The sequence below is a fragment of the Pleurodeles waltl genome, chromosome 3_1 (assembly GCF_031143425.1).
Source record: "Pleurodeles waltl isolate 20211129_DDA chromosome 3_1, aPleWal1.hap1.20221129, whole genome shotgun sequence".
NCBI lineage: Eukaryota > Metazoa > Chordata > Amphibia > Caudata > Salamandridae > Pleurodeles > Pleurodeles waltl.
The window spans coordinates 1,959,803,375-1,959,827,188 of NC_090440.1; the positions used below are offsets into that span (position 1 = coordinate 1,959,803,375).

Here is a 23,814-nt window from a genome sequence, read left to right on the forward strand (position 1 = left end):
GTCTGGTTGGCCTTCCAAATACTTCATGCTCGCCTATAGCGCTTTTATAACCTCACTCACGATGTGCACTCTGCTGCTTCTTCTATACTACCCATTAGCAACTCACTATTGTCTCTTTCTTCCTAAGCGGTTATTTCACTTAGTAGGATCCCTCCATGGTACTCTGCATACCCACCAACCCCAGATTCTTAAGCCTTATATGTACATAAAACCTCTTCCAGCGCATCCTTTCCTGCGCCAGGGTTCCCAGTCAGTGCTCCTGGCATCTCACACTTCCCTTATTCAGAGCTGCCTTTCTGGTGACTCCCCCTGGTTTGAATGCCTCAGCCTTCATGGATGGTAACCCGGGTATAATGCTCAACTCTGCTGCCTATGCTTTCCTTGGCACTGGCCTAGACCCATTCACCAGTGCCATTTAATGCAGTTATTCTAATGCCTTCAGCCATGATCTGTTTGTGTGGTAACATTAATGTATTTAGTAATAACAGTCTTGCTGGGAGAACATACAAATCATTTAATATTCATTCAGGCTCCCCTCCAAAACTCCTTTACCACCCAGCAATTTGACACTGAATTACTATTCACAGATATCCCATCTCGCATAAACTGGAAGTATAGAGAACATTTACTTTGTAACATGGTCGAAGCCATATTTCGGTGCTGTAATCCATGGGACACCGCTAGAACTCCCCATCCTCACTCTGCATTTCACTACATCACCAGGAGAGTTTGTCCTCATAATCGTATCTGCTGGTCAACCATCTGCCTCTTTTCACTCCTTCAGCACACAAGCGATGGAACCTCTCGCTCTCAGCTTGAAAGCCTTTCTCTGCCTACCCTGGTGCTCATCTTTTCTGTTTTATAGCGACACCAGCCCTATCTTTACAAAAAAAAAAAAGCCTTACTGCCGAGCCTCCCTCTTTTCCTAATTTCCGTCCTATTTCTGAGTCCCTTTCGTCTCCAAAACATTGAAGCGACTTGTCTTCAATACTATAACTTTGTATCTCCTCCAGCAACTGCTCAACCCTCTCTAGTCCTGCTTCCATGTGCTTCATCCTACGTAAACTGCACCTACATGTAACACATATAATAACCTTAGCACATCACAACAGCCTGTCTTCCTTAATCACACTCCTTGACCTATCGTCTTCTTGCCATACAGTTGATCACCTCACCTTACTTTTGTCCTTCAACACCCTCGACATTAACCCAGTAGCTACAAATAGCTCTCCTTTCCTTTCAGTTGCCTCAGACTCCCATCTACCTGCAGCAGTCTCACTTTCTATTGATGTCCTCAAGGCTCAGTTGTGGGCCCCCTGCCTTTTTCACTCAAACCTACCTCCCTTGTTATGTTATGTTATGTTATGTTATGTTATGTTATGTTAAGTTAAGTAGACTTATAAAGTGCCTGGCTGCACCAACAACGGTGCTTCCTAGCACTATCCACCAGATTAAGGTACTTCATCAAAACAGCTAAGGAAAAGAACCTCCTAATTACTGAAGAGCCAAGTTTTGAGCCTTTTTCTAAACTCAAGGTGATTATGGATATTTTCTTAGCTCAAGTGGCAGACTGTTCCAGAGCTAATATTTGAAAGGATCGGCCACCAGCCCGTTTCCTATGGAACTGAGGAATAACCACCAGGTTAAAATCAGCTGAGCGAAGTGCTCTTTTTATAAGTTAAGGTTGAAAAACCTCGAACAGGATGGGAACACCTTGACTGATCATGATTCTGTGTGCCAAGCTGATGGCTTTAAATTGAATTCTCCCTTCCAGCTGAAGCCAGTAGAGTTTATGAAGGAGCCCCACAATGGGACACAACTTCGTAAGGAAAACAGCAATCTGGCTGCAGTGTTTTGGACTAACAGTAACCTCTTTTGTACAGATTTCTTACAACCCAGATACAGAATGTTACTGTAGTACAAATGGGATAGAGTAAGAGACTGAGTAGTCAACTGACAAATATGTGGTTGGAATGAGACAATAATGAGTTTCAGCCTTCTCAAAAGACCCAAACAAGCACCTGGTAGAGTAGTTACTTTGTTCTCGCAGCTAAAATCATTGTCCAGTCATATGCCAAGATTTTTCACTGTGAATTTAGGTGCGGGGCGCCAGGCAGTCTGCCACCACAGGTTTCCCCATGACTGCGTATGTTTGCCAAACAGTTGAATCTCTGCTTTACTTGCATTCAGTTTTAGGCAGTTATCGTCCATCCAGCTAGCCACTGACAGCATACACCTCTGGCATTTGGTAATGTCCTGAGACGATACAGCAGAGAAAGAGGAAATAAGTTGGGTATTATCAGGGTATGATATAAATGCTACCTTAATGTTCACCCCACCAGACACACTTTTTGCCTGGTTTCTGGTGCCATTTCAACTGAAAGTGCACTGGGTCCCTGCTAAACAGGTCCTGAGTGCCAGATCTCCTTCCCTAAAACTGCACAGCCGTTCTTCCCAATTGCCAGACCTTTAGCTACCAATATCAGTCCCTAGTAAAAAGTAACCTTAGTACCTAGGGCATAGGGCACTAAAAGAAGATCCTTGAGGGCTGCAGCACGAATTGTGCCACCCTCTGGGACCCCCTCACTAAGTGCACACAGTGCTCCTTTTGCAGGCTGCATGTCTTGGTGCAGGCCTAAAATGAAAACACGACATGACACACAGCCTATGTGCCCTGTCCCCCTTACACTACATGCAATATATGTAAGTCACCCCTCTGGCAGACCTTCCAGCCCTAAATGCAAGGTGCGATATATTACATGTGAGGGCATACCTGCATGAGCAGATATGCCTCTGATATGTCTTTGTTGATTCTCAGACATAGTAAGTAGTAAGTAAACAGTGAATCATTTTTAAGTACAAATGCTGGCACTGTTCATTATGAGTTCCCCAGACACATGATGGCTTCACTGACCATAGGGATGAATAGTATCAAACATCCCCTATTAATAAACCCTCACAGAATCCGGTGATGGCTTTTTTAAGACCCCCTAAAAAACCTACCAACGCTTAGCATGGGCACTGAGTGGTAAAAACCAGTACAGCCACCTTAGACAGAGTTCTAGCCCCTGAGTTGAGAGCCAATGCTCTCGAGGGCTCAGAACAAAGGCCTGCTCTGGGCAGAGGTGTGAAATCCTCTCCCAGGCAAGATGGACATCCCAGGGCCGGGAGCTTCAAAGGCCTTGCCCCCTCTGGTATGTGACCCAAATGGTGGAGGAGGTCGACCCCCAGTTCCTGATCCCACTTTTGGCGGAAAATTAAGTAAATTGGGAGGAATGCCCTCTTCATGTCAGTCCCACCCCTAGGGTGGACGAGCTGAAGTGGGCACTACTTTTCAAACTCCTCCATCTTGCACTGAAGGAATTAGGCCAGTAGGGTTAAGGCTATGCCACATCCCAAAGGAAGTGTTCATAGAAAGGGTGTAGTCATCCTAAAGGTGAGTAGCCCATTGGCCCACCTGGCACTTTCTGTAGCACTCCTAAATTAAGTATTTAGAGGGCACCCCTGAATCTGGGCACTCCTGAACCTCAGAATCAGGTTCCTGTAACCTAAGAAGAGCCAGATAAGTCACCAGCAGAGAAGACTGAAGACACCAACTGACTTGGCCCCAGCCCTGTCTGTAGCCTTCAAAGAAAACTGCACCCAGAAGAGGACTGTCATGCAGTCCAGTGACCTCCAAAGCCTTGGGAGGAGTGCCTGCCTTCGAAAAAGACCAAGAACTCCAGTGGCAGCGAACCTGTTCAGATGAAACCATCTTTAAAGAAGAGGAAGCCTTCCTGAGGAACCACAAAACCGGGCACCAGAAGTAACCACTGCACCTGACGCCCCCAGCCCAAGTCCAGGTGGTTCCCTCGTCCAGTGAAGGTTCACCAGTGCTTCTGACCAAGAGTCCACTGTGGGCGGACCCCTGCTGGACTCCCCAGCGACAACTGCAGCCTAAATCTGAGGGCTCCCCTGACCGGGACCTACCTGGTAACCTGATTCCGATGCCTAAAGACATCCCTGCATCCAGAGCCCCTGGGCCTTGTGGAGATGAACTATCAATGTCCTTACGACCCCTGGCATATCAACTTACCGGGGCAGCTGTGGGTTGACCTATCCCGGTCAGACCCTGCAGCCTGTTTCTGAAAGTCATCTCCTCCTTTGAATAACATTGGGCGCCTGACTATGTGTTGCCACTCTGAACCCTGATGCCCCTGTGCTGTTGAGGATGTTTTAATTTGGTGCTGCCTTGTGCCCCCCGTACGTACGTCAACTCCAGTAGATCAACCCTGACCCCGCTTTACTCACCTGTAAACAGCACTTCAGTGGATCGTCCCTGTCGCCATTGGATAGCATTGGGCACCAGATGCTGTGTTGCCACTCTGCAACCCCAACCCCCACCCCACTCTCCATTGATTAACATTGGACGCCAACGCCGACTTTGACCGCTGCACTAAGCTGCCCGTGCCGCTGTGATTACACCTTACCTGGTGCTGGTCTAAAACCCTGCAGACTGGGGTTATAAGCTGTGTATTTATCTGTGAAACTTTATCCTTGTTTTCCTCCTCTAGGTTTACATTGAAGACTATTTTTAATTTAAAAACTGCTTACCTTATAATTAAGTTCTTTGGTTCAAAGCATATATAAGAGCAACTGTTTTATAAATTGGTCTCTGATTTACTCTTTGAGTGTGTGTCTCATTTATTGCCTCTGTGATTACAACAAACTCTTAACACAAATCCTTGATAAGCCTAACTGCTCACCCACACTACCACAAAAAGAACACTAGACCCATCTATTTCTGCCTTTGGAAACCTGTCTGCACAGTGTACTTCACTTCAGTGCACTATATAGAGAGCCAGCTTCCTACAGTCTTACTATTTCAGCCAGAGGTCTGACATACAAGTTAAACTGCATGGGGCTCAAGAAGGAACCCCATGTTTCAGGAATCTGGGAGATGAAGAAAAAGAGGAGGGTGGGTGAGACAACCTGGAAAGAGCGATGGCTAAGAAAGAATTTGACCCAGGACAATACAATGCCCTGAAACCCTATGTCAAAAAGTTATTGTAAAAGCACCTTGTGAAAGATGATGTTGAAGGTGGCACTCAGATCTAAAAGAATAAGGGCTGCAGAGCCGCCCTCATCCACCACTCTGTGAAATGTCTCAATAACCAATAGAATGGCAGTTCCTGTGCTATGATGGGACCTAACGCCGTTATGGGAGCTATCCAAAATACAATTGGCCTCTAAAAACTTGGTCAGAAGTCTATTAACATGTTTTTTGCCACCTAAGCTAAAAAGGGGATTGGAGAAATAGTATGGTAGTTGCCAGGGCTCGGAGGGTCAAGGAAAGGCTTTTTCAGAAGAAGAATAACCTTTGCCAGCTTTCACGCCTGTGGAACCGTGGTGAAGACTGTGAGAGACTGACTATTTCTAGAAAACAGGAAGAACAAAGTCCTATAATTTAAGGATGTTGTTGGTTTTAAGAGGATCATCCGGTGAGCCCGACTTCACTGAAGTGCAAAGGGCAGAGAAAGAGAGTAAATCCAAAAGAGGTGGTTCATTAAGAACTGGCCAAGATAAGGCCTTCTCTTGACATTCTCAGTTTAGTTTGGGGGCGGTATTAGGCTGGAACAGGGCATAAATGATGGTAATGTTTTCCCCCAAAACAGTATGCTATTCTATTACAGTGATCGTCAGAATCCTCTACTGACTTGTTCAAGGCCGGCGTAGTTAAACTATTGACTATAGAGTATATTTCTTTGACAGGGTTCTTACTATTTGAAATTTTGGAAGAAAAGAACTCTGCTCTAGTCTTTCTTATCGATTTATGATAGGCTGTGAGTACCTTTAGATAAGATGGCTTTACCCTGGTGTCATACAATTTTCTCCAATTGCGTGCAAATCCTTTACAGATTTTTTCTCTTTGATCAGTATTTCATTGAGCGAACGGGCAGAGGGCTTACTCCTGACCTTTACCTGGTGAAGGGTATAAATTTATCAAGGGCCAAAGTAACCCATTCCTTCACATTCGTATCAGCAGAGTCAACATTTGAATGTAACTGAAGGGAATTGGATGAGATATATTGGGCTAACTCAGTTATGTTCAATTTATGCTATGGTCTTTTAGAGATTAAAGAGCACATAGACATGGCTTTAGGCCTAGCTACTTTTAAGAGACATAGAGATAAGGTAGTGGTCAGTCCACGCCATAGATCTAGGGGGGGCACCTGAACATGGTCTAAGTTTGAAGAAAACAGGTCTAAAATGTGGCCCACTATGTGTGTAGGACCTTCCACTAGCTGACGCATCTGTAGTGATGCTAGATTGGTCATTAGTTCCTGAGCTCCTGTGTCATTGTGTTGATCAAGTGAATTTAATACCCCCTATGATAGTGAAATTGGCAGATTTAAGTGCTACTGAAGCAACTTGATTGACTACGGAGGATCTGAAGCTTTTAGACTGGCCCAGGGGTCTATAAATAAGAAGGCCTGAGAGGATAAGATTCTTACTTGCAGTGACCTGAAATAAAAGGGCATTTTCGTAGCCTGAAATAGGTGTTATAGATAATGACTACCCCCTCCCCAACGCCGGATGGTTTATAACATCTAATGATGTTGTAGCTAGGGGCAGAGCCAAAAGGGCTTCAGGGTAGAGGTCGGGCCATGCCATGTCTCCGTGAGGAACAAGATGTCAGGTAGGCAGTCTTGGATTAAATCATTAATCTTAACACGATGATGGTATAAGGAATAGCAATTAATAACACAAATTTTAAATAAAGTTCTTCAGATATAAGGGATTCTAATGCAGTAGGAAGGTCAATAACAGGTGTAAAACCACACTGCATGCACTTAAATTCTCTCACCCCAGAGGATCAAGCCTTTAAGCACTCCCTGCATAGGTTTTGCTGCAACATGTCCTAAGCAGAGGAAAAGTAAGTTAATTCTTTGCTCAGTGTAGGAGCAGTGTTCCTGGCCCTGACGCCGCCCAGACGTGGACGGGTGCAGGCGGGCTTGCCTTTGACGCGCCAGCAGCGCATCCGCGTATCAGCCGTCTTTAAATGCCTGTGGAAACGAGTAGAAGGCAGCATTACCAAACAACTAGAGCGCTGCCTTCTCCAACCTGCGGCCCGTAAAAAATTGCCGACAGAAAGTGAGGATGTGTCCTTTCAAAAAGCAGTGCCCCAACGCGTTTTCTTAAGTGTCCTTTTTAAAAGCGGTTAAAAGCTCATTCAAATTGCCCCTCAAACAAAACAGCCAAATCAACCAATCATGAAAAATGCAGTTGAGGATTATTGAGATTGGCCCCCAAAACAGAACGTCAAATTCCACAAATAAAATTCATTAAATAAAAGCCCCATAAATACATATGAAATGTAGTTAAATGAATAAAACACTCTAAAAAAGATAAGAGCTGCTTGTGTGCAAAAATACTGGTCACAGTTGGTAATATCAACTCCTTATTTTGTTTCACATATCACCTTTGTGCACTTAAATCATTTTCTTGTATCCTTATTTCTCACCACTTGACCAGCCTTTGTACCATTCTTCAATGGTTGCCTCTACAGTCTCTTATGCTGAACTTATCCAAGACTGAAGTCCAGTACTTTCCCTCCTCATCTTCATCCGTCTCCCTAACTCTGTCTACTTTCCACCTGACATCCTGGCCATCCCCTCCTTTGCAGAAACTTTGTGTTCTCCTTTAATCCCTCTATGAGCATGGGATCACTCATCTGATAGAGACTTCTAGCTGCAGATTCCTTACCTGTGAATTCTCCCCATGTATTAGACTGGATTTGGAAGACTTTTTGTGAGCAGTATCCATGTGCTGGTAGGTGGCGTTGCTTGGCTCTGCATTCATCGTCGTCCATGCCAGAAATGACTTTTCAGTACCTATATATGTACCTATATAGGTACCACACAGGTGCGCTGACATCAGTTCTTTTCATTACATGCCAGCCAGCGCTGATCAGGGAGAACAGCTACCCCTCGGTTGTTTTTTGACTGGCTTTTTTGTCGAACTTTTTTGAGGTACGGAAGTCGGCCTGTAAACCCAGTGGATGGATCGTAACCTCCCCAAACGCCCCCCCCCCTCCCTGTTTGTGGTGTTTGGAACGCAACCACGACCCAAAGCCATGCTTCAAGTGCTAGCTATTAAACATACAAAAGATCTCCCCACTGAGTTCATTCTAAAGAATTAAGCAACTCCCTAGTTCTCAAGCTAACTGGGCTGTTGCAACAGTCTACTAGTGAGTCTCCTACCATCTAGATAGTGTCCTACGTTTTGTTACCAGTACCTTTCCAACCTTCCTATATACACTGAACCTCCTCCCACTCCCTGTCTGACTGGTTATCCGCCAAATACAAGACCCTTTGCAAACTAATTGATGCTTGTGTGTATAGTGGTCAATGGGATATCCCCTGACTACCTCTTTCATATCCAATTCTACTACTGTGTTATCTAGAACTTAAAATCATTTCATGACAACTTGATAGATTTATGAAAATCACCGTCACGCATGTAGGATTTGGTCCATCAACCTCCAAGGACCTCTCAACTTGGCCTCACTGCTACCAGCCAACCCTAATTCTATGAGGTGTATTACACAATGTGCCTTAGGAGTGAAACAGGCGTTTGTGTCAGCTTTTGCACCCATGGAACACTTTGCTATTACAAAAGAGGCTGCAAAACGCTATTACAGGAGAGGTTGCAGATACAATTCTATTCTGTAATACGGCTTGCACAGGCGCAAAACATGCACCAGCACGCTCCCAGGTAGACTTCCCCTCATTTGCATGACACCATGCAAATAAGGCGAAGGCCTTTGTCTATGACTGGTACTGTCTTGTGGGTGCAGGAGCAAATAGTCAAGATGCACACTATGTTAGTGCCATGTATGAGATGGCGCATAGTCAGTGCACCAGTGGCATCCATACATCCCCCGCAGGCAGGTGCAGTCTCACACTCCACCGTCCTTCATATGTCGCGGATGTGCTGCTGCCAACGCAGGCGCACGTGCAGGGGGTTTATACTGGCGCTGGGGAGAGCACATTGTTTCTGTAATCCAGTGCACTGTCGTCTTCTGCCTGGCACAGCGGCCGAGGCGCACTACAGGAGAGTGCGTGCATAACTGTAATCAGGCACCAGGAGGTCAAACCTAGCTTCAAAGGTCCTCACCGACTGCTAGAATGCCACGAGTGAAAATTATACCACTCAGCACAACACTGTAAATAGGTAAATGAATGTTTGTCAGTTTAACTAAGCATAGATACCTTCATAGATAATTGTTTGACCTAGCAGTCCTTGGATACATAACGCCTGTTATTCACAGCTGTAAAAAGGCGCGAGACTAAGAAGAGATTCGTGGAAGAGAACGCAGTCTCGTAGCCCTTGAGCATCAGATAGAGTCTCTCGAGATGTTGAGTGGTCTGCTGGGGGGCCACATAGCCCGTTGACAGCTGGTGTGGGCACAGCAGCAATACCAGCAACTGCTGTTAGACAAGGCTAAACTGTGCTGGCAGGTAGCCCAGAGTCGCGTTAACCAGTGGGGAAACAAGCCCAGTAAGATGCTACACCGGCTCGATCAATTGTCCCGGGAACCTACCACATCACCTGTGATGAGAGAGGGCGAGGGTGGGCTATGAGGTAGCCCAGGGTTTTGCCTCTTAGTATGAGGAGTTGTACGCCTGTAGGGAGACCCTGTCCCTTGATCTGATCCACGAGTTCGTCAAAGACCTCCCCCTTCAGATCCTTTCTGCGGCAGCTAGAACTTCCCTGAGGAGGATATTGCCCCAGAAGAATTGGCCTCGCGCCTGTCTGAGATGTGGAGGAGGAGGGCCCCGGCCCTAACGGGCTGCCATACGAATTCTTTAAAGCTTTTGTGCCACGACTGGTCACTCATATCCTAAATGTACTGCATACCGCACTACATGGGGAGCCCTTCCCACTGTACTGGCGCCAGGCCGAGATAGTCGTCTTTCTCAATCCGGGCAGGCTGCCGGAAGAAAAGATGTTGCGTCACCCGATCTCCCTTCTTAATACTGAGGTAAAGCTTCTTGGCAAGACATTGGCATGCGGTCTTGCGACACACATTCAGGACCTAGTCCATTTGGACCAGTCAGGCTTCATTCCTCGCCAGGCCACGAGACACAATCTCTGACTGGTCCATAATACACTTGCCAATGCACCGCGCTTTGAAAGGCCGGGTTGACTCTGTCAGGAGGGCTATCTTTTTGTCGAGACTCTTTCCGATCACCAGGGGGACCAGGCAGGGGTGCCCCCTCTCTCCACTCCTCTTTGGCTGGCAGGAGAGCCTCTTGCCGTGTGGGTTTGAAAGGATGGCCAGGTGCGCGGGTTCGAATGGGGATGCAGGCTTTCCTATGGAATCGCTCTTTATGCTGATGACATCCTACGCTTCCTTACAGATCCGGGGGCAACTGGACCTCGCATAGTACAAATCATGCGGGCCTTCGGGGAGACCTCCGGCCCCCACACAAATGCCACCAACTCTCAAGTCTTCTAGGTTAATGGCTATTGTGACTTCACCGAGCGGGCACCTGGCCTATCATGCGCGGTTGGTGGGTTTAAGTACCTACGGGGTCTTCGTTTCCCCGGATCAAACATTGGCGTGGGATAAAAAGCTGTCCCCTGCTTTGGCTTGAGTGAAGGACGAGGTTGGGACCTGGTCGCATCTTCCCCTTTAGCTGAAAACTCCGTACCCAATACCCCGTGCCTGGTTCAGGCGACTTGATTCCATACTCTGGGGCAGTGGAGCAGCCCGGTTGCTCTCGAGATCTGCTTTCAGTCGACCTACAGTGGGGTATTTCCGCAGCCGACCTCTGTGCCTACTGCTCCGCCGATCTTAGTATGTCTTATTTGAGTATAAAAACCTAATGAAAATATTTTTTTTTAATGCCGTGAGACTACATAATGTAAATAACACGACTACTTTTGTCATCCTCAACATTATCGCAGTTATTGCAAAGCAAGTTTTTCTCCCCATGTTTCTTCCGTTGTGATGATCAAGCCGGCACAGTGAGAGTTAAGTAGGGGTTTGTTAACTCTGGTCGTGGGCCTCCATCTGTGGATTTCCTTTGAGCAGGTCAGACCTGGATCAGTCAGAAAACGTAAAACCTGCCTGAGCCCTCAAACCCCCAGCTCCCCCACACACATCAACATCCTCCATCCCACGAGACTGAGAGGAAGAGCCCGTCTCCTGAGGTGAATACCTGCGAAGAGGAACAATCCTCTATTAAAGGCCCCTCACCCTTCCCACGGAGAGAGTTGGCTGTGGTGGTAGAGAGAAGCCGGGGTGTAACATTGTTCCCCATGCCTCAGGGCATCTTGGCGCTTGAAGGCGGGTCTGTGTGTGACAAATTAGCCACACTACTCCCTGTCAATAACAGTTATACTTTGCCAAATCATACGGTGCGCGCAGTATGTTTGGTGCGTAACAATATTACATAGTAGTATCACAAGTGCCGTGGCACTCATTTTGTGGACCTACGAGAGATAGATGTGTTGATCCTGTCGGAATTGGAATTTGTGACCTTCCGTTTATACACTCAATTTCGTACTTATCTCACAATTACAGGATTCCGGGGCTTGTTTTCCCAGGGGACAAGAGGTAATATGAAAAGCGCCTGTGCACGAACAGCGAGATCAGGCAGGCATCAGTGCTTTAAATGGGCCGGTACTGTCCGGTACTGAGTACCGGCACTTTTTTTTTTTCATTTTGAGAGGGAGAGTACCTGCACTTCTCAAGAAAAACGTAATACTTTTAATTGGAGAGTACCGGCACTTCCCAGAAATAAGCAGGCACTCGGGTACAGAGTACCTGCACTTCTGTTTTTCCATTTCAAGCCCTGGCAGGCATTGAGTAGCTAGTGACATTGCATTATGTGAGATAGCAGTGCTTTTATTGTTGCTTCTAAAATTAATATCTCCAGAACACTGTGGTGGATTTTTTGTTGTTACGGTGTATATTAAAAGATTAAAATAAAACATATTTTAGTACATTAGTGTCAGATTTTTCTTGTGGCAAGTTTTCTTCTTGCTTTACTCTTCTGTATTTTTTTACACTTGTTGTCATTCTTTGCAATTGTTCCTTTGCTAAAGCCTGACTGCACCTGATAGTGAATTGTGTCCTTATCAGACAGTGAGGTTGCACAACCACACCATATAATCACTGCTTAATGCTCTTGAGTCTCCATTTACTGCTTTGCTGCTCTCCAGCATAGCTCCTGCTGCCAGGCTTACCGACGTCTGGAAATCCCTGGGAATGCCTCCCATCTTCATCTGTCTTGTGTATTTTGGTGCAAGGAAAGTACCGGGCCTTTTGGCACTCAAAGCACGTGCACAAGTGCCTTTACCACATATCACTGCCCTCCTAGGCACTCCTATTCCTACCTGCAGCTCCCACACACTGGATTAGTGGATGCAGTAAAATTATACCTGATAAAAGTGGTATCCCTCAAGAGGTTACCAGTCTCAAACTGATGTTTTTCTATATTTTTTTCCTTCAAATGGTGTGTCTGTAGCTTTATCATTAGTGCATGCTACATCACAGAAAATCCTAGGTGTTATAATATTGTGATAACTTAATTATAGGTTGGGATTTTTTACATTTGTTTGATATTAACGTCGTATCCAGTTTTCTTGAACTGAAGTGTCCGCGCGTTCCTTATTGCTTCTTTACTACAGGTGTGTACCAATTCTGCCTAAGTAGAACATCATCTGAAAAGATGTGCTTATCCTTTTGACCTAGTGCCTTGTGGAGACGATGAATATCTTCTTGCGGCTATTGTTCCTTCTTTGACCTAAGCTAGCTTAGACTGTGTGTGCAAGAGATATTGCCAAAAGCTTTCAGATGGCAGACCAACCTTTCCACTTTTTGATGAGGGGCCTTTGTTCTGGCAGAAATAATATAAAAAAATACAGAAAATTGTGAGAAACTATTCCTCCGAAACCATCAAATTTCTTGACATTCTGTATAGGTGGCTAGACAAGACTGCAAAATGGCAACTGCTGGTGGAATTTCTTACTGCCAGCCGATAATATTTTAACCTTTAGAATCTAAAGAAGGCCCGTATCGTGACAACGACTTTTACGGTTACGATGCTCCAAAGTGTTAGCAGATTTGTATTCCCAAATTTGACCTCATAAAAGGTCCTTCGAGCGTCGGGGCATTGTTGCCAAACAATGACATTTTTCTTTGTACCCAGTAAATTGATGGGGAATGATGACAGGGGCATAGAGGTAACCGAGAGGGAGGAACTAACACAACTGAATAGTGCAGACAGAGCTGAGCTTCCGCCTGAGCGCCAGTGCTCTCGCCACAGTAATTACGAGCTCGCCTGTCCAGTACTTCTACATACGTGGGGATGGGGCTTGGGGCGTTGCTGTAACTGTGTGTTCACACTTTATGATTTTCCTTTTCCAGAGACCTTCCTGACAGCCCTGATGCAGAGTGGGACCCTCAGCTGCTATCCTCATTCATCCTGCAGCACCTACGGCAGAACCACATCACACTGGTAATGTCCATCTTAACCGCCCACTTTGAAGTGATGAGAGAGATTCTCGTCTGCGCTTCTGCTTTTCTTGTTTATTCTTAGTGGTTAGGCTGTTTCTTTATTTGGAGTGTTCCATCTGTTTTATGGCGCGCCAAGCAGGATGCTGTCCAAAGTAGCTTGCTTGTGCCTTTGGGAAGTTTAATTGTATGGACATGTTCCTTCTGTTTTCTTCTGGGGATATCTGAATTGATGTTCTGTAAACTAAACAAATGTGTTACTGTTCCGTATTTTGTTAAGATCAAAAACGTTTGATTGTGCTGGGAAATCTGTTGGCTTCAGAGAGGACATTAGTGAATGCCACAGGACACCTCTTGAAGTAATCAGAGAGTAGTCTGAGCAGAAAGCTGTAATATATGCTGCTTGTACTTGTCATTTTATGTAGTTAATTCCATAGGCCACAGTCTAATCTGTATGCTTAGATTGTGAATAGGGCACCGTGGCTTTCTGGGAGTCCTTCAGCTCGCCAGTGGGGTAGCTCAAGCGCCCATCATGCGCTGTGAGCATGAGCTGTGCAGGGGGCGTGTGCGTAGCCAGTGTCGTAGGAACACCTTTTGAGGTCTGGTTTGACAGCAGAGCTGTCGCCGACTTTTATTGAGAATGTAGGTCTATAAGTCAGGATAGTCTCGTGAAAGGGGCATTTGGGAAGTAGGGACGTGGAGCGTTGTAAGCTCAATACCTATTCGCCCACCTATAGACAATATTATAAGGAGGAACGTTGTGAACTCTGTCCTGCTCTTCATCGCCATGAACGTCTTCTGCATGGCTTGGAAATGCTGTCATGCCCTGTTAATTGTTTTCACCCTCTCCATATTTTTTTACCATTGGGTTCAACTATCCGCAGTTACACTGGAGTGGTTCAACATTTATGCTTTGCTATTCGACAGTAGAGCTATGTTTGAGTGAAGGTGGTTACTGCTCCTTCATCCCAGGCTTCAGGACGGCTGCTGGTGGTAGAAACATTGTTCCCTGCAACATCTGCACCTCTGGTGAGGAGACAGTCCACAGACAGGTTCTCCATTATAATGGTCTGTCAAGTCCTTTGTAAACTGGGATCCTTTGTCTTTCCTCATGCGTGGGACGTGAGTAGCATATGTCCTTTGTGAATGCATTAGTGTTGTGGAAGGTGTTCAGGCGGAAGATCTTCTGCTTGGATGCCCAAGATGGTAGCCTGCCTGGAAGCTGTCCCTTGTTGAGGGGGACCCGTCAGCCTTGTAGTGTGAAACGTCCATCTCTAGCTTTTCCTATGTTGCTTTCTGTCAACTAGTAATGTTGCTTCTATCATGCTCTTCGTGAGGCCAATCACAACTCTCCCTGGTCAATTCAGCCTTTTCTGACTAAGGAATCCTGGCTTAAAAGTCCACCTAAAGCCATTGACAAAATAGGAAGATGTTCTTTCCTCTGATTGGGGAAGCCTTTAAAATATGAAAAACATGCCTCCATCTGGCCCATGCTTTTCGGTTGTGCCTCCAAAGTGTGATAAATACAATTGCTAGGTCTTGGTACATTGTCTTCACACCACTGTTGCCAGCCACGTTGCCATTAACCCAATCTCTGCTGAACGTTGTCTTTACTCAGGATATGGCAAAAGCTAGATTTCAGGACACCTCACTAGTGTGATGTGTGGGGGTTGAAGAGCCAGATTGTGAGGAGTGGAGCAGCCATCTGCACTTGCCTTTTCATGGTTAATAAAACTGAGCAGTGAGAGTTTACTACAGGAGGTAAAAAATACAAGGGTAGTGCGTGGTAAGAAAGCCGCACTTCCGTTCCGTTACAGTTCTTGTTTGAGCAACGCAGTGAGTCCGATAAGAGAAAGAAGGTGCCACTCGGTCAGGTGCCCCACTACCCTGGTGGGCACAAAGAGTTGTGTACCGGGGTACACAATGACAATGAATACAGGTAGACCAAGGCACACAGAGAGGTAAAAGTTCTTCGATGTTTCTGGGACGAAAGTAAAGCCCAAGTATTGTAAATCCAGAGGTGAAGAGTAAAAGCGATGAATCCAAGTTGTTGATATGTTAGAGTCTTTATTCGCAGGTATAGGTTTGTGTCGTCTATACAGGAAACAGCCAACACATGTTTCGTCTCGCAAGTGACTTTATCAAGGCTGGGCCCGTCCGGCCAGGTGCAGAAGACAGCAGTGAGTTCAGAGAGTCAAAAAACACGATGGTCAGTCCCGGGTGGGACTGCCGCGGGTGTGCGGTGATCCCAGTAGTCAAAAGGCTGGTGCTAACGAGGCCCTGATAAGCCCGAAGTATTGATCCTGAAATTCAGTAAGGTAGCGTCCAGTCCATCACGCGAGACTCAAGACTCGCCTCGCGTGATGGACTGGACGCTACCTTACTGAATTTCAGGATCAATACTTCGGGCTTATCAGGGCCTCGTAAGCACCAGCCTTTTGACTACTGGGATCACCGCACACCCGCGGCAGTCCCACCCGGGACTGACCATCGGGTTTTTTGACTCTCTGAACTCACTGCTGTCTTCTGCACCTGGCCGGACGGGCCCAGCCTTGATAAAGTCACTTGCGTGACGAAACACGTGTTGGCTGTTTCCTGTATAGACGACACAAACCTATACCTGCGAATAAAGACTCTAACATATCAACAACTTGGATTCATCGCTTTTACTCTTCACCTCTGGATTTACAATACTTGGGCTTTACTTTCGTCCCAGAAACATCGAAGAACTTTTACCTCTCTGTGTGCCTTGGTCTACCTGTATTTACTACAGGAGGTGGTAGGGGGTAGAAAGTCACATACTGCATGCCACAGAAAATAACCGTCTATCAAACAGGGTTTCTTTTAAGAATGGCTGGTCACAGTGAAGATTTTCCATTGGGAGTGGGGCACCCACAGGAATCGGGGTACCCACTGGACCCAAGGAGCTTAATGTTCTAACTGGAAATGGAACTTTAAGTTTAGGATCAGTAGCAGGTTTCAATTGTGATACATCCAGAACTATGGCAGCAGGCTGGATGGTTGAAACCGTTAGGAAATCAACAAAGCTGGGCAACAGGAAAAAAATACTCCATCAGGGTTGTGAAAGCATGAACTTTCAGGACCAAGGCCGTTTTGAAGAGGTCGAGTACTACAACCCATGATGCCAACATTTATCCAGCTTTGGAGGCACTGGGAGGAAACCTGATCCTACCACAAGGTTTAGAGTTAAAATTCCTCCTCCAGTTGATGGAAATGCATATTGTTCCTTTGTCTCAGTTGTAAGAGAACTCACAGGTCAGATTGCCTTGAACTGGTCATGCTCAGGATGTGTATCCATCTCAGGCATGTCCAAACGGGGAGCTCAGGTTTCTCTGCAAGAGCCAGCAGCTAAAGGAAATGTGAACAGGGGGGAGGGTTTCTCTGAGCAGCGCAACTTACACCTGTTATTAGAAAGGGTGGATACACTTTCCAAAAATCACCTGAAAACTCTATTTTCGGGAAGGGGACCCTGCACAGTTGACACCTCTTTAAACAAAGCCAGACTGTTGAAGTTAGTCTTGATAAAAGGGGGCAACCTTCGATGTGATGAGCAGATTGTGGAGTTCCGTGAGGTATGGTAGATTACAGCAAAACGAACAGAGCATGGTGTCACAGTTTTACAAAGCAATGCAGAGGATGGCTTTACAGCCAGTGTTCCGAGCACCCATAGTCTCGGTATGTGGTAGTCAGTAACCACAGGTTCAGGAAGGGACATCTCTGATGTGTAACTCAGAAATAGGGTGGGCGGGGGAAGCATGCACATATAGGTCCATGCAGGCTGAGCAACATTTATCAACCACAAGCTGAGAAATGTATGCCTGCAGAAGGCACTAAGGCCTCATTATGAGTTACCCAGTAAAATGATGCAGTAAGAAGTGATACCACAGGGTTCGGGTTTCCTTGGGTGTGGATGTGGTATTACTGCTTACTTTTTAGATTTGAAGGTCGCAATTTATACGTTTTAACTATTTCAGAACTATCATTTATGTGTACATGGTGCTCGTTTTTCTCAGTGAAATGTGAGCTGCAGAAACAATACCGATACATTGTGCTGGTTTTCTTGCACACATATTGAGATGTAACTTATGTTTTCATCTAAATCCTGATTAAATAAGGACTCAAGTTAGTTGTACTTTAAGGAACTGTAGGGATGCCCGGTGGCAGCCGCATCTCGGTGAACAAAAATGCATGTTTATTGAAATGTGTCCAGCTTGAAGAAAGTGCACAGTAGTTTTAAGAAGCATTACTGATAGACGTGTTTTAGCTCAACCCTTATGTTGATCTTCTCTCCTACAGAATTGAATTGGGTAGAAGTTATGTGCTTCTATTGAAAAAGAGTATCACAAAGATTATGCACACACGAGCTGGAACTGGTTACGGTGACAAGCCAGCAATCAAGGCTATAGGCCTGATTGGGTAAATGGGAAGAGTTCCGGGCATAGTTTTGTTTGTTATGAAAAGTTTCAACAAAGAAAACAGGCCTGACTTATTTATTGTAAAAAGCATATGCGAATTGTTGGATTGTTACTACACTGAGTTAAAGTATGGCAACAAATATTTTGTAACATGGAATTTAAAAGAACACAGTAGGAGGCAAGGGTGTTGCTTTAGTTACCAATTACGGGTAAAAGATTTGTACTGTGATGATCCTTATTAGGCCCTCTTAGGAGAGCGTGCATATTGTTATGTCATTTGTAAATCTGTAAACATTTGTAATTTTATCTCTGAATGCCTGTTGGTTGACTTTTGGAAAGCACCTGCTCAGTACAGTAGGCCTGAGTTGGTTATGATGGAAATGTACATTTTCCTAGTATTTTATGACGGAAAGTCTTAATTTTATTAAAGACACAGAGACAAGTATTATGCTTCTCTAACTTGCTTTATTTAAACAGCAGCAGTCAAGGAACTACAACTCCCATGAGGCTTGAGGAACAAAAAGCCAATGGGAAAGAAAAACGTATCGGCATAAGCACCAATAGGAACATCAGGGATAGTATAATGACTTTGCTTGACTGCGACCAGCCCTCTTTCTTGATGCGAGAAGGTTAGTCAGTGAGAGAAAACAGAGGAAAAATAGCTAAAACAATTGAAACTGCTAAGAACAATGAACAAAGTTCTCGAATAAAGTTCAACCAGAACTGGCATGAAAGGGAAATCCAAAAGTCAGGAGGAAGACTAAGTTGGCAACGAGATGGATCTCATGAAGATGAACCTGGAGATGAAAAACCCATCCTATGATCAAGAGGAAGGTTGAGGTTGAGTAGATGTTGCTGTGAGGGAGGGAAAAAGAGCGAAAACAAGTTTTAGTAAAAACCTCCTTTTGCGGTGGGATAATACTCGCCTCCGTGTCTTTAATAAAATTAACATAAAATACTAGGAAAATCTACATTTTATGTCAAGACCGGAGGCTCATATTATGCTTTTTTAAAGCATGTTAAAAACCACAGAAGTTGCAGTATGGACTGGTTTACAATAAAAAGGTCTAAAAACATTATCGTTAGACCAGTCGTCCGATCTCAGAATGTCTTCCAATCTGGAACCCACCTAGAAAGCCTTGGAAGCCATAGCTCCCCTAGAAAAATGAGCCCCGAAAACAGAGGTGTCAATACCAGCCAGGGACATAACCCAACAAACCCATCTGGCCAGAGTAGCAGAAGCCACAGGTTTGTGAGGCTTACGGAAAGAAATAAGGAGTTGGGAAAGAGAAGACGTTCTGAGATTGACTGTGCGGTCTTCATAACACTTGAGACACTGCCCCACACACAATTTGGGTTGATTGGGAAAATATGCATAAAAAACTGTACGTAAATTGGTTTTAGTATGTTTGTTAATAGAGAACAACACTCCTGTAGGGGCAAATTGTCGAGAAGAAATGTCTAAGGCTCAAACATCAGATAAACGTTTAATGGAAACCAGACAGAGTAACATAGTAAGCTTGGCTGAAAGCATTTTCAATGATAGATCCGAATTATCTTGCCAAGATAAAAACAAATTCAACACAACATTGACATCCTGTAATTTGGAATATTTGGGTAAAGGAGGAATGGCAAATTTTACTCCCTTTAAAATGTGACAAAGAAGAGGATGTTCTCCCACGGGTTTTCCATTGATGTAAGTATGATGCATAGATATGGCTGATCTGTATAAATTGATCGTTCTGTAGGACTTACCTGCACTAGCCTGGGCAGCTAGAAAATTAATTACGTAATTTATATTAGCTGAAATTGGATCGAGATTCCTTCCCATACACCAGCTTGACTAAAGAGACCAGGCGGAACTGTAAGCTTTTCTGGTGCCGGGTGCCCAGACTTTGTTGATAAAGTCTGAAGCTTCTGCCGAAATAGGGATGGAAGGTTGGGAAGACCTGACACCTTCCAAGCAGAAAGAGTGAGCGTATTGTTGAGTACCAGGGAGTGTGGATTCCCTAGGGGATCTAAAAGAATGGAAGGGAAAAGAGGGAGTAAGACTGGGAAGTGGATTGCTAACTCCAGGAGAGGGGGAATCCATACTTGTGATTGCCAAAAAGGAACTACTATTACCAGTGTCGCTTTCTGACACCTGACTTGGGTGAGAACCCTGGTAATCATTAGAAAAGGAGGGAACGCATAATTGACCGAATGGGACAATCCTGCAGAAAAGCATCTGAGGCTAACGCCGAAGTATCAGGATGCCAGCTGAAAAACAGAGGTAATTGTGTATTGAGGTGAGAGGCAAAGAGGTCTATGCCGAAGGGACCCCATTTGCGGAGAAGAGATTGAAATACTGAAAAGTGGAACTTCCAATCGCTGGAATCCCTGAGAAAACGGAAGTGCTAATCTGCTGTTTGTTTGAGGGACCCTGGAAGATATTCTGCTGAGAGCAAAATCTCATTGAATACACAAAAAACCCAACAGCTTTTTGCAAGATCCACTAAGGGTTTTGACCTGGTGCCCCCCAAATGGTTTATGTAACGGACAGCCAATACATTGTCCATACGGAGGAGGATGGTACACTGTACTTTGTCTTTTGCTAGGCTCTTGATTGCAAAGAAGCCCACAAGCATCTCTAAATAATTGATATGCAATTTGGACTCCTCTAACGACCATGTACCTCCAGTCGAGACTGAACCACAACAGGCGCCCCAACCTGTCAGGCTTGCATCTGATTCTAACACAAGAATGATGCAAAGATAGTTCTGCCATTCCAAGCATCTAAATGGTCTATCCACCTCTGAAGCTCCAAACGAGAATCTTGGTCTAAGTTGATCATTTCTGAGTACAAAAGACCTTTTCTGAGATGATGAATCTTTAACCTTTGAAGAGTCCAGTAATGAAGTGGACCGGCGAAGCTAGCCTGAATTGAGGAAGATAGGAAGCCCACTATCCTGGCTAAGGTTCTTAAAGAAATTTTGGAACTGTGAAGAGTTTTTAAAATCTCTGACTTTATGGATTTTACCTTTTGCTGTGGCAGGTGGAGGGTAGTGGAAGAGGAATCTATCTCGAACCCCATGAACTCTATTCTTTGTGAAGGAATTGTGTTTGATTTCTCTTTGTTGAGTAAGAACCCTAGTTGAGCTAGAAGAGATCACGTTATTTTTAGATGAGATTGAAGAGTAAGTCGACTCTGATGCATGATGAGAATGTCGTCCAGATAAATTAACAGTCTGATGCTTAAGGACCTGAGATGAGCTGTTACCGGTTTCATTAGTTTCGTGAAGCACCAAGGTGCTGACGAAAGGCCGAACAGAAGGAACAGAAGGAAAGAAAACTGGTAAGTTCGTCCCTGCCACTGGAATTGGAAGTTATTTTCTGTGACTCACATGAATAGGAACGGAAAGATACACGTCTTGAAGGTCCAGACGGACCATGAAATCTAAGGGAAGAAGAATGTCCCTTAAATGGAGAATGGTTTCCATTTTGAAATGTCGGTAAACGACAAACCGGTGGAAATTTCTGAGATTGATGACTGATCTCATCTTTTTGTTTTTCTTCTGAACCAAAAAGAGAGTGCTGAGAAAGCCCGAGGGGTCTGGAAGAGAAGGTTGAATGGCCTGTTTTGACAGAACAGATCGAATTTCTTCAGAGATGAGAGAGGATATTTCTGTTGAAAAACACAGAGGGGGAGGAAAACATTATTCGTGAGGAATCGAATAAAACTCTTATCAGATATCCTTGAATTGTATTCAGAACCCATGGATCTGCTGTTATAGTGCGCCATTTTGTAATGAACCAACGAAGACGACCTCCTACTGGAGGAAGGCCAGAAATAAGGCTTACCTTGTGGATTTTTGTACCTGAAGCCACGCTGTCCACGACCCTGGTAGCCTCTGCCTCGTTGAGGGTAGAACTGGGGTTTGAAGGATTGTGATCAGTAAGAGGAGTTGAAGGAGCCTCTATATCCTTGCTGGCGAAAGGAACGGCCGGTAGTGCGGCTACTGCCTGTACCGGCCCTTGCAAAATCCCGTTGATTAAATACTTCTTTAATGTTTTGTTGAGCCTTGTATATGGAGGCAAAAGTAGAAATAAACTTTCCCAGGTCTTTAATAAAAGAATCTCCAAAGAGGAGACCGTCCGCCTTGATGCCAGGATCCATAGTGGCTAGATGAGCTAACTTGGGGTCTAGCTTAAAAAACAGACCCCTTCTTCTCTCGTGGGTGATGGTGGCGTTCGCATTGCCTAAAAGGCAAAAGGCTCTTTGAATCCAAAGTGAAAGATCCATTGGATCAATATCTGCATTCTCCATCCTGGCGGATTCTGCCATATCGAAGATACGGGCCAAAGGACCCACCAAATCTAAAAGTGTATCCGGGCAGTTCGACCAGGCCTTGTCTACCCCTTTACGTGGATCTTTTCTGAATTTTGAAAAAAAAGTGAGAAGGGGTTAGTCACTAGCCGGAGTAGAGGCAGGGATGTGGAATTCCTATCGCCCGAGGACATCTTGTTTGGGGTCAAGGGCAACAAGTTTTTATGTTTACTTTGTCCTTGGGACAAGTAGGCCCAACCCTTTGCAGCACAAACCCTTTGGCTGCCTGTTTAAAGAGAGTGGAACTCTCTGCAGTTGAGGTAATGTGTTTCCAAAAGATAATGCTGTTCGAACTTGTATTTATGGTTCATTATTTGAAAGCCTTCATTATTAGGGTGAGTGCTGTAAATAAATGTTTTAAGGTCACACTTCACTACTGACGTTGGTTCCAGTAAAAAAAAAAAAAAACGTGTATACACATGTTTGAAAAGTTTAGGCTATGAGGCTAAGTATAATGCTCCCAGAATGCTCTCTGATTAGATGCAAATGAAGTGTCATTTAGTAAAATGTTTTGATGCATGCTAGTATTTCCCAAAAATATTTCTAATGGAAAATCAGTGTAACCATTTTCAACACGATTATGGGAAGCATGAAAATAAACAAACACTGACAAAGCCAACTGATCTGACATATTTTTATAAGTCTTTTAGTTTCATCAATGCGTGTCTTGTTTTGACATGGCTTTTGTAACACTTTATTGTTGTGGGAGCTACCAGGCCCTCAACATTGTAACAAACACTGGCAAACCCCCCCCCCCAAACGTTTTAGAACTCTAAAAGCACACGTTGCCACCAGTGGCATAACAAAGGCCCCGCAGCTGCCCTCCAGGGGGCCCCTTCAGCACAGTACCTGCCCTGAGTGAGTCGGGAGAGGGGGCTCCTCCATGTTCTTTGCAAAGGGGCACCCTCCAGTTTCGTTACGTCACTGATTGCCACTGTAGTTCCTGACACTGAACAAAACTACTTTGTGTGCCAATATGCTCCTTGTGGAAGAGCAGAATGCGATCACTCACAGTAAAGCCAGCCGAAAGAGAGAGAAATAGAAGTTTAATAAAAACAAAATGTCTTTGTTAACACCAGACCTAATTAGGGACCAAGACCCACATGTAGGTAGCTTTTTGCATGTCGCAAACAGCGACTTTCGCTGTTTGCGACGTGCAAAAAGCACATTGCGATGCACAAACCCAGTTTTGCGATTCGGTAACCTGGTTACCGAATCGCAAAACGGGTTTGCGACTCGCAATTAGGAAGGGGTGTTCCCTTCCTAATTGCGACTCACAGTGCAATGTAGGATTGTTTTGCGAACGCGGGCGCAAACCAATCGCAGTTTGCACCCATTTCAAATGGGTGCTAACACATTCGCAAAAGGGAAGGGGTCCACATGGGACCCCTTCCCCATTGTGAATGTCACTGTAAAAAAAAATTCAGGGCAGGCAGTGGTCATGCGGACCACTGCCTGCTCTGAAAAAATGAAACGAAAACGTTTCATTTTTCGTTTTTGTA

General features: G+C 45.0%; 1 protein-coding gene across 1 annotated transcript in view; it reads left to right on the top strand.

Annotated features, from left to right (window-relative positions):
• The window catches only part of PIGL (phosphatidylinositol glycan anchor biosynthesis class L), a 421,207-nt gene that overhangs the window by 281,276 nt on the left and 116,117 nt on the right, over window positions 1-23,814 (top strand). The window contains exon 3 of the mRNA XM_069226325.1: window positions 13,424-13,514. Within this exon, the coding sequence (XP_069082426.1) occupies window positions 13,424-13,514 (91 nt within the window). The remainder of the gene's footprint in view (window positions 1-13,423; window positions 13,515-23,814) is intronic.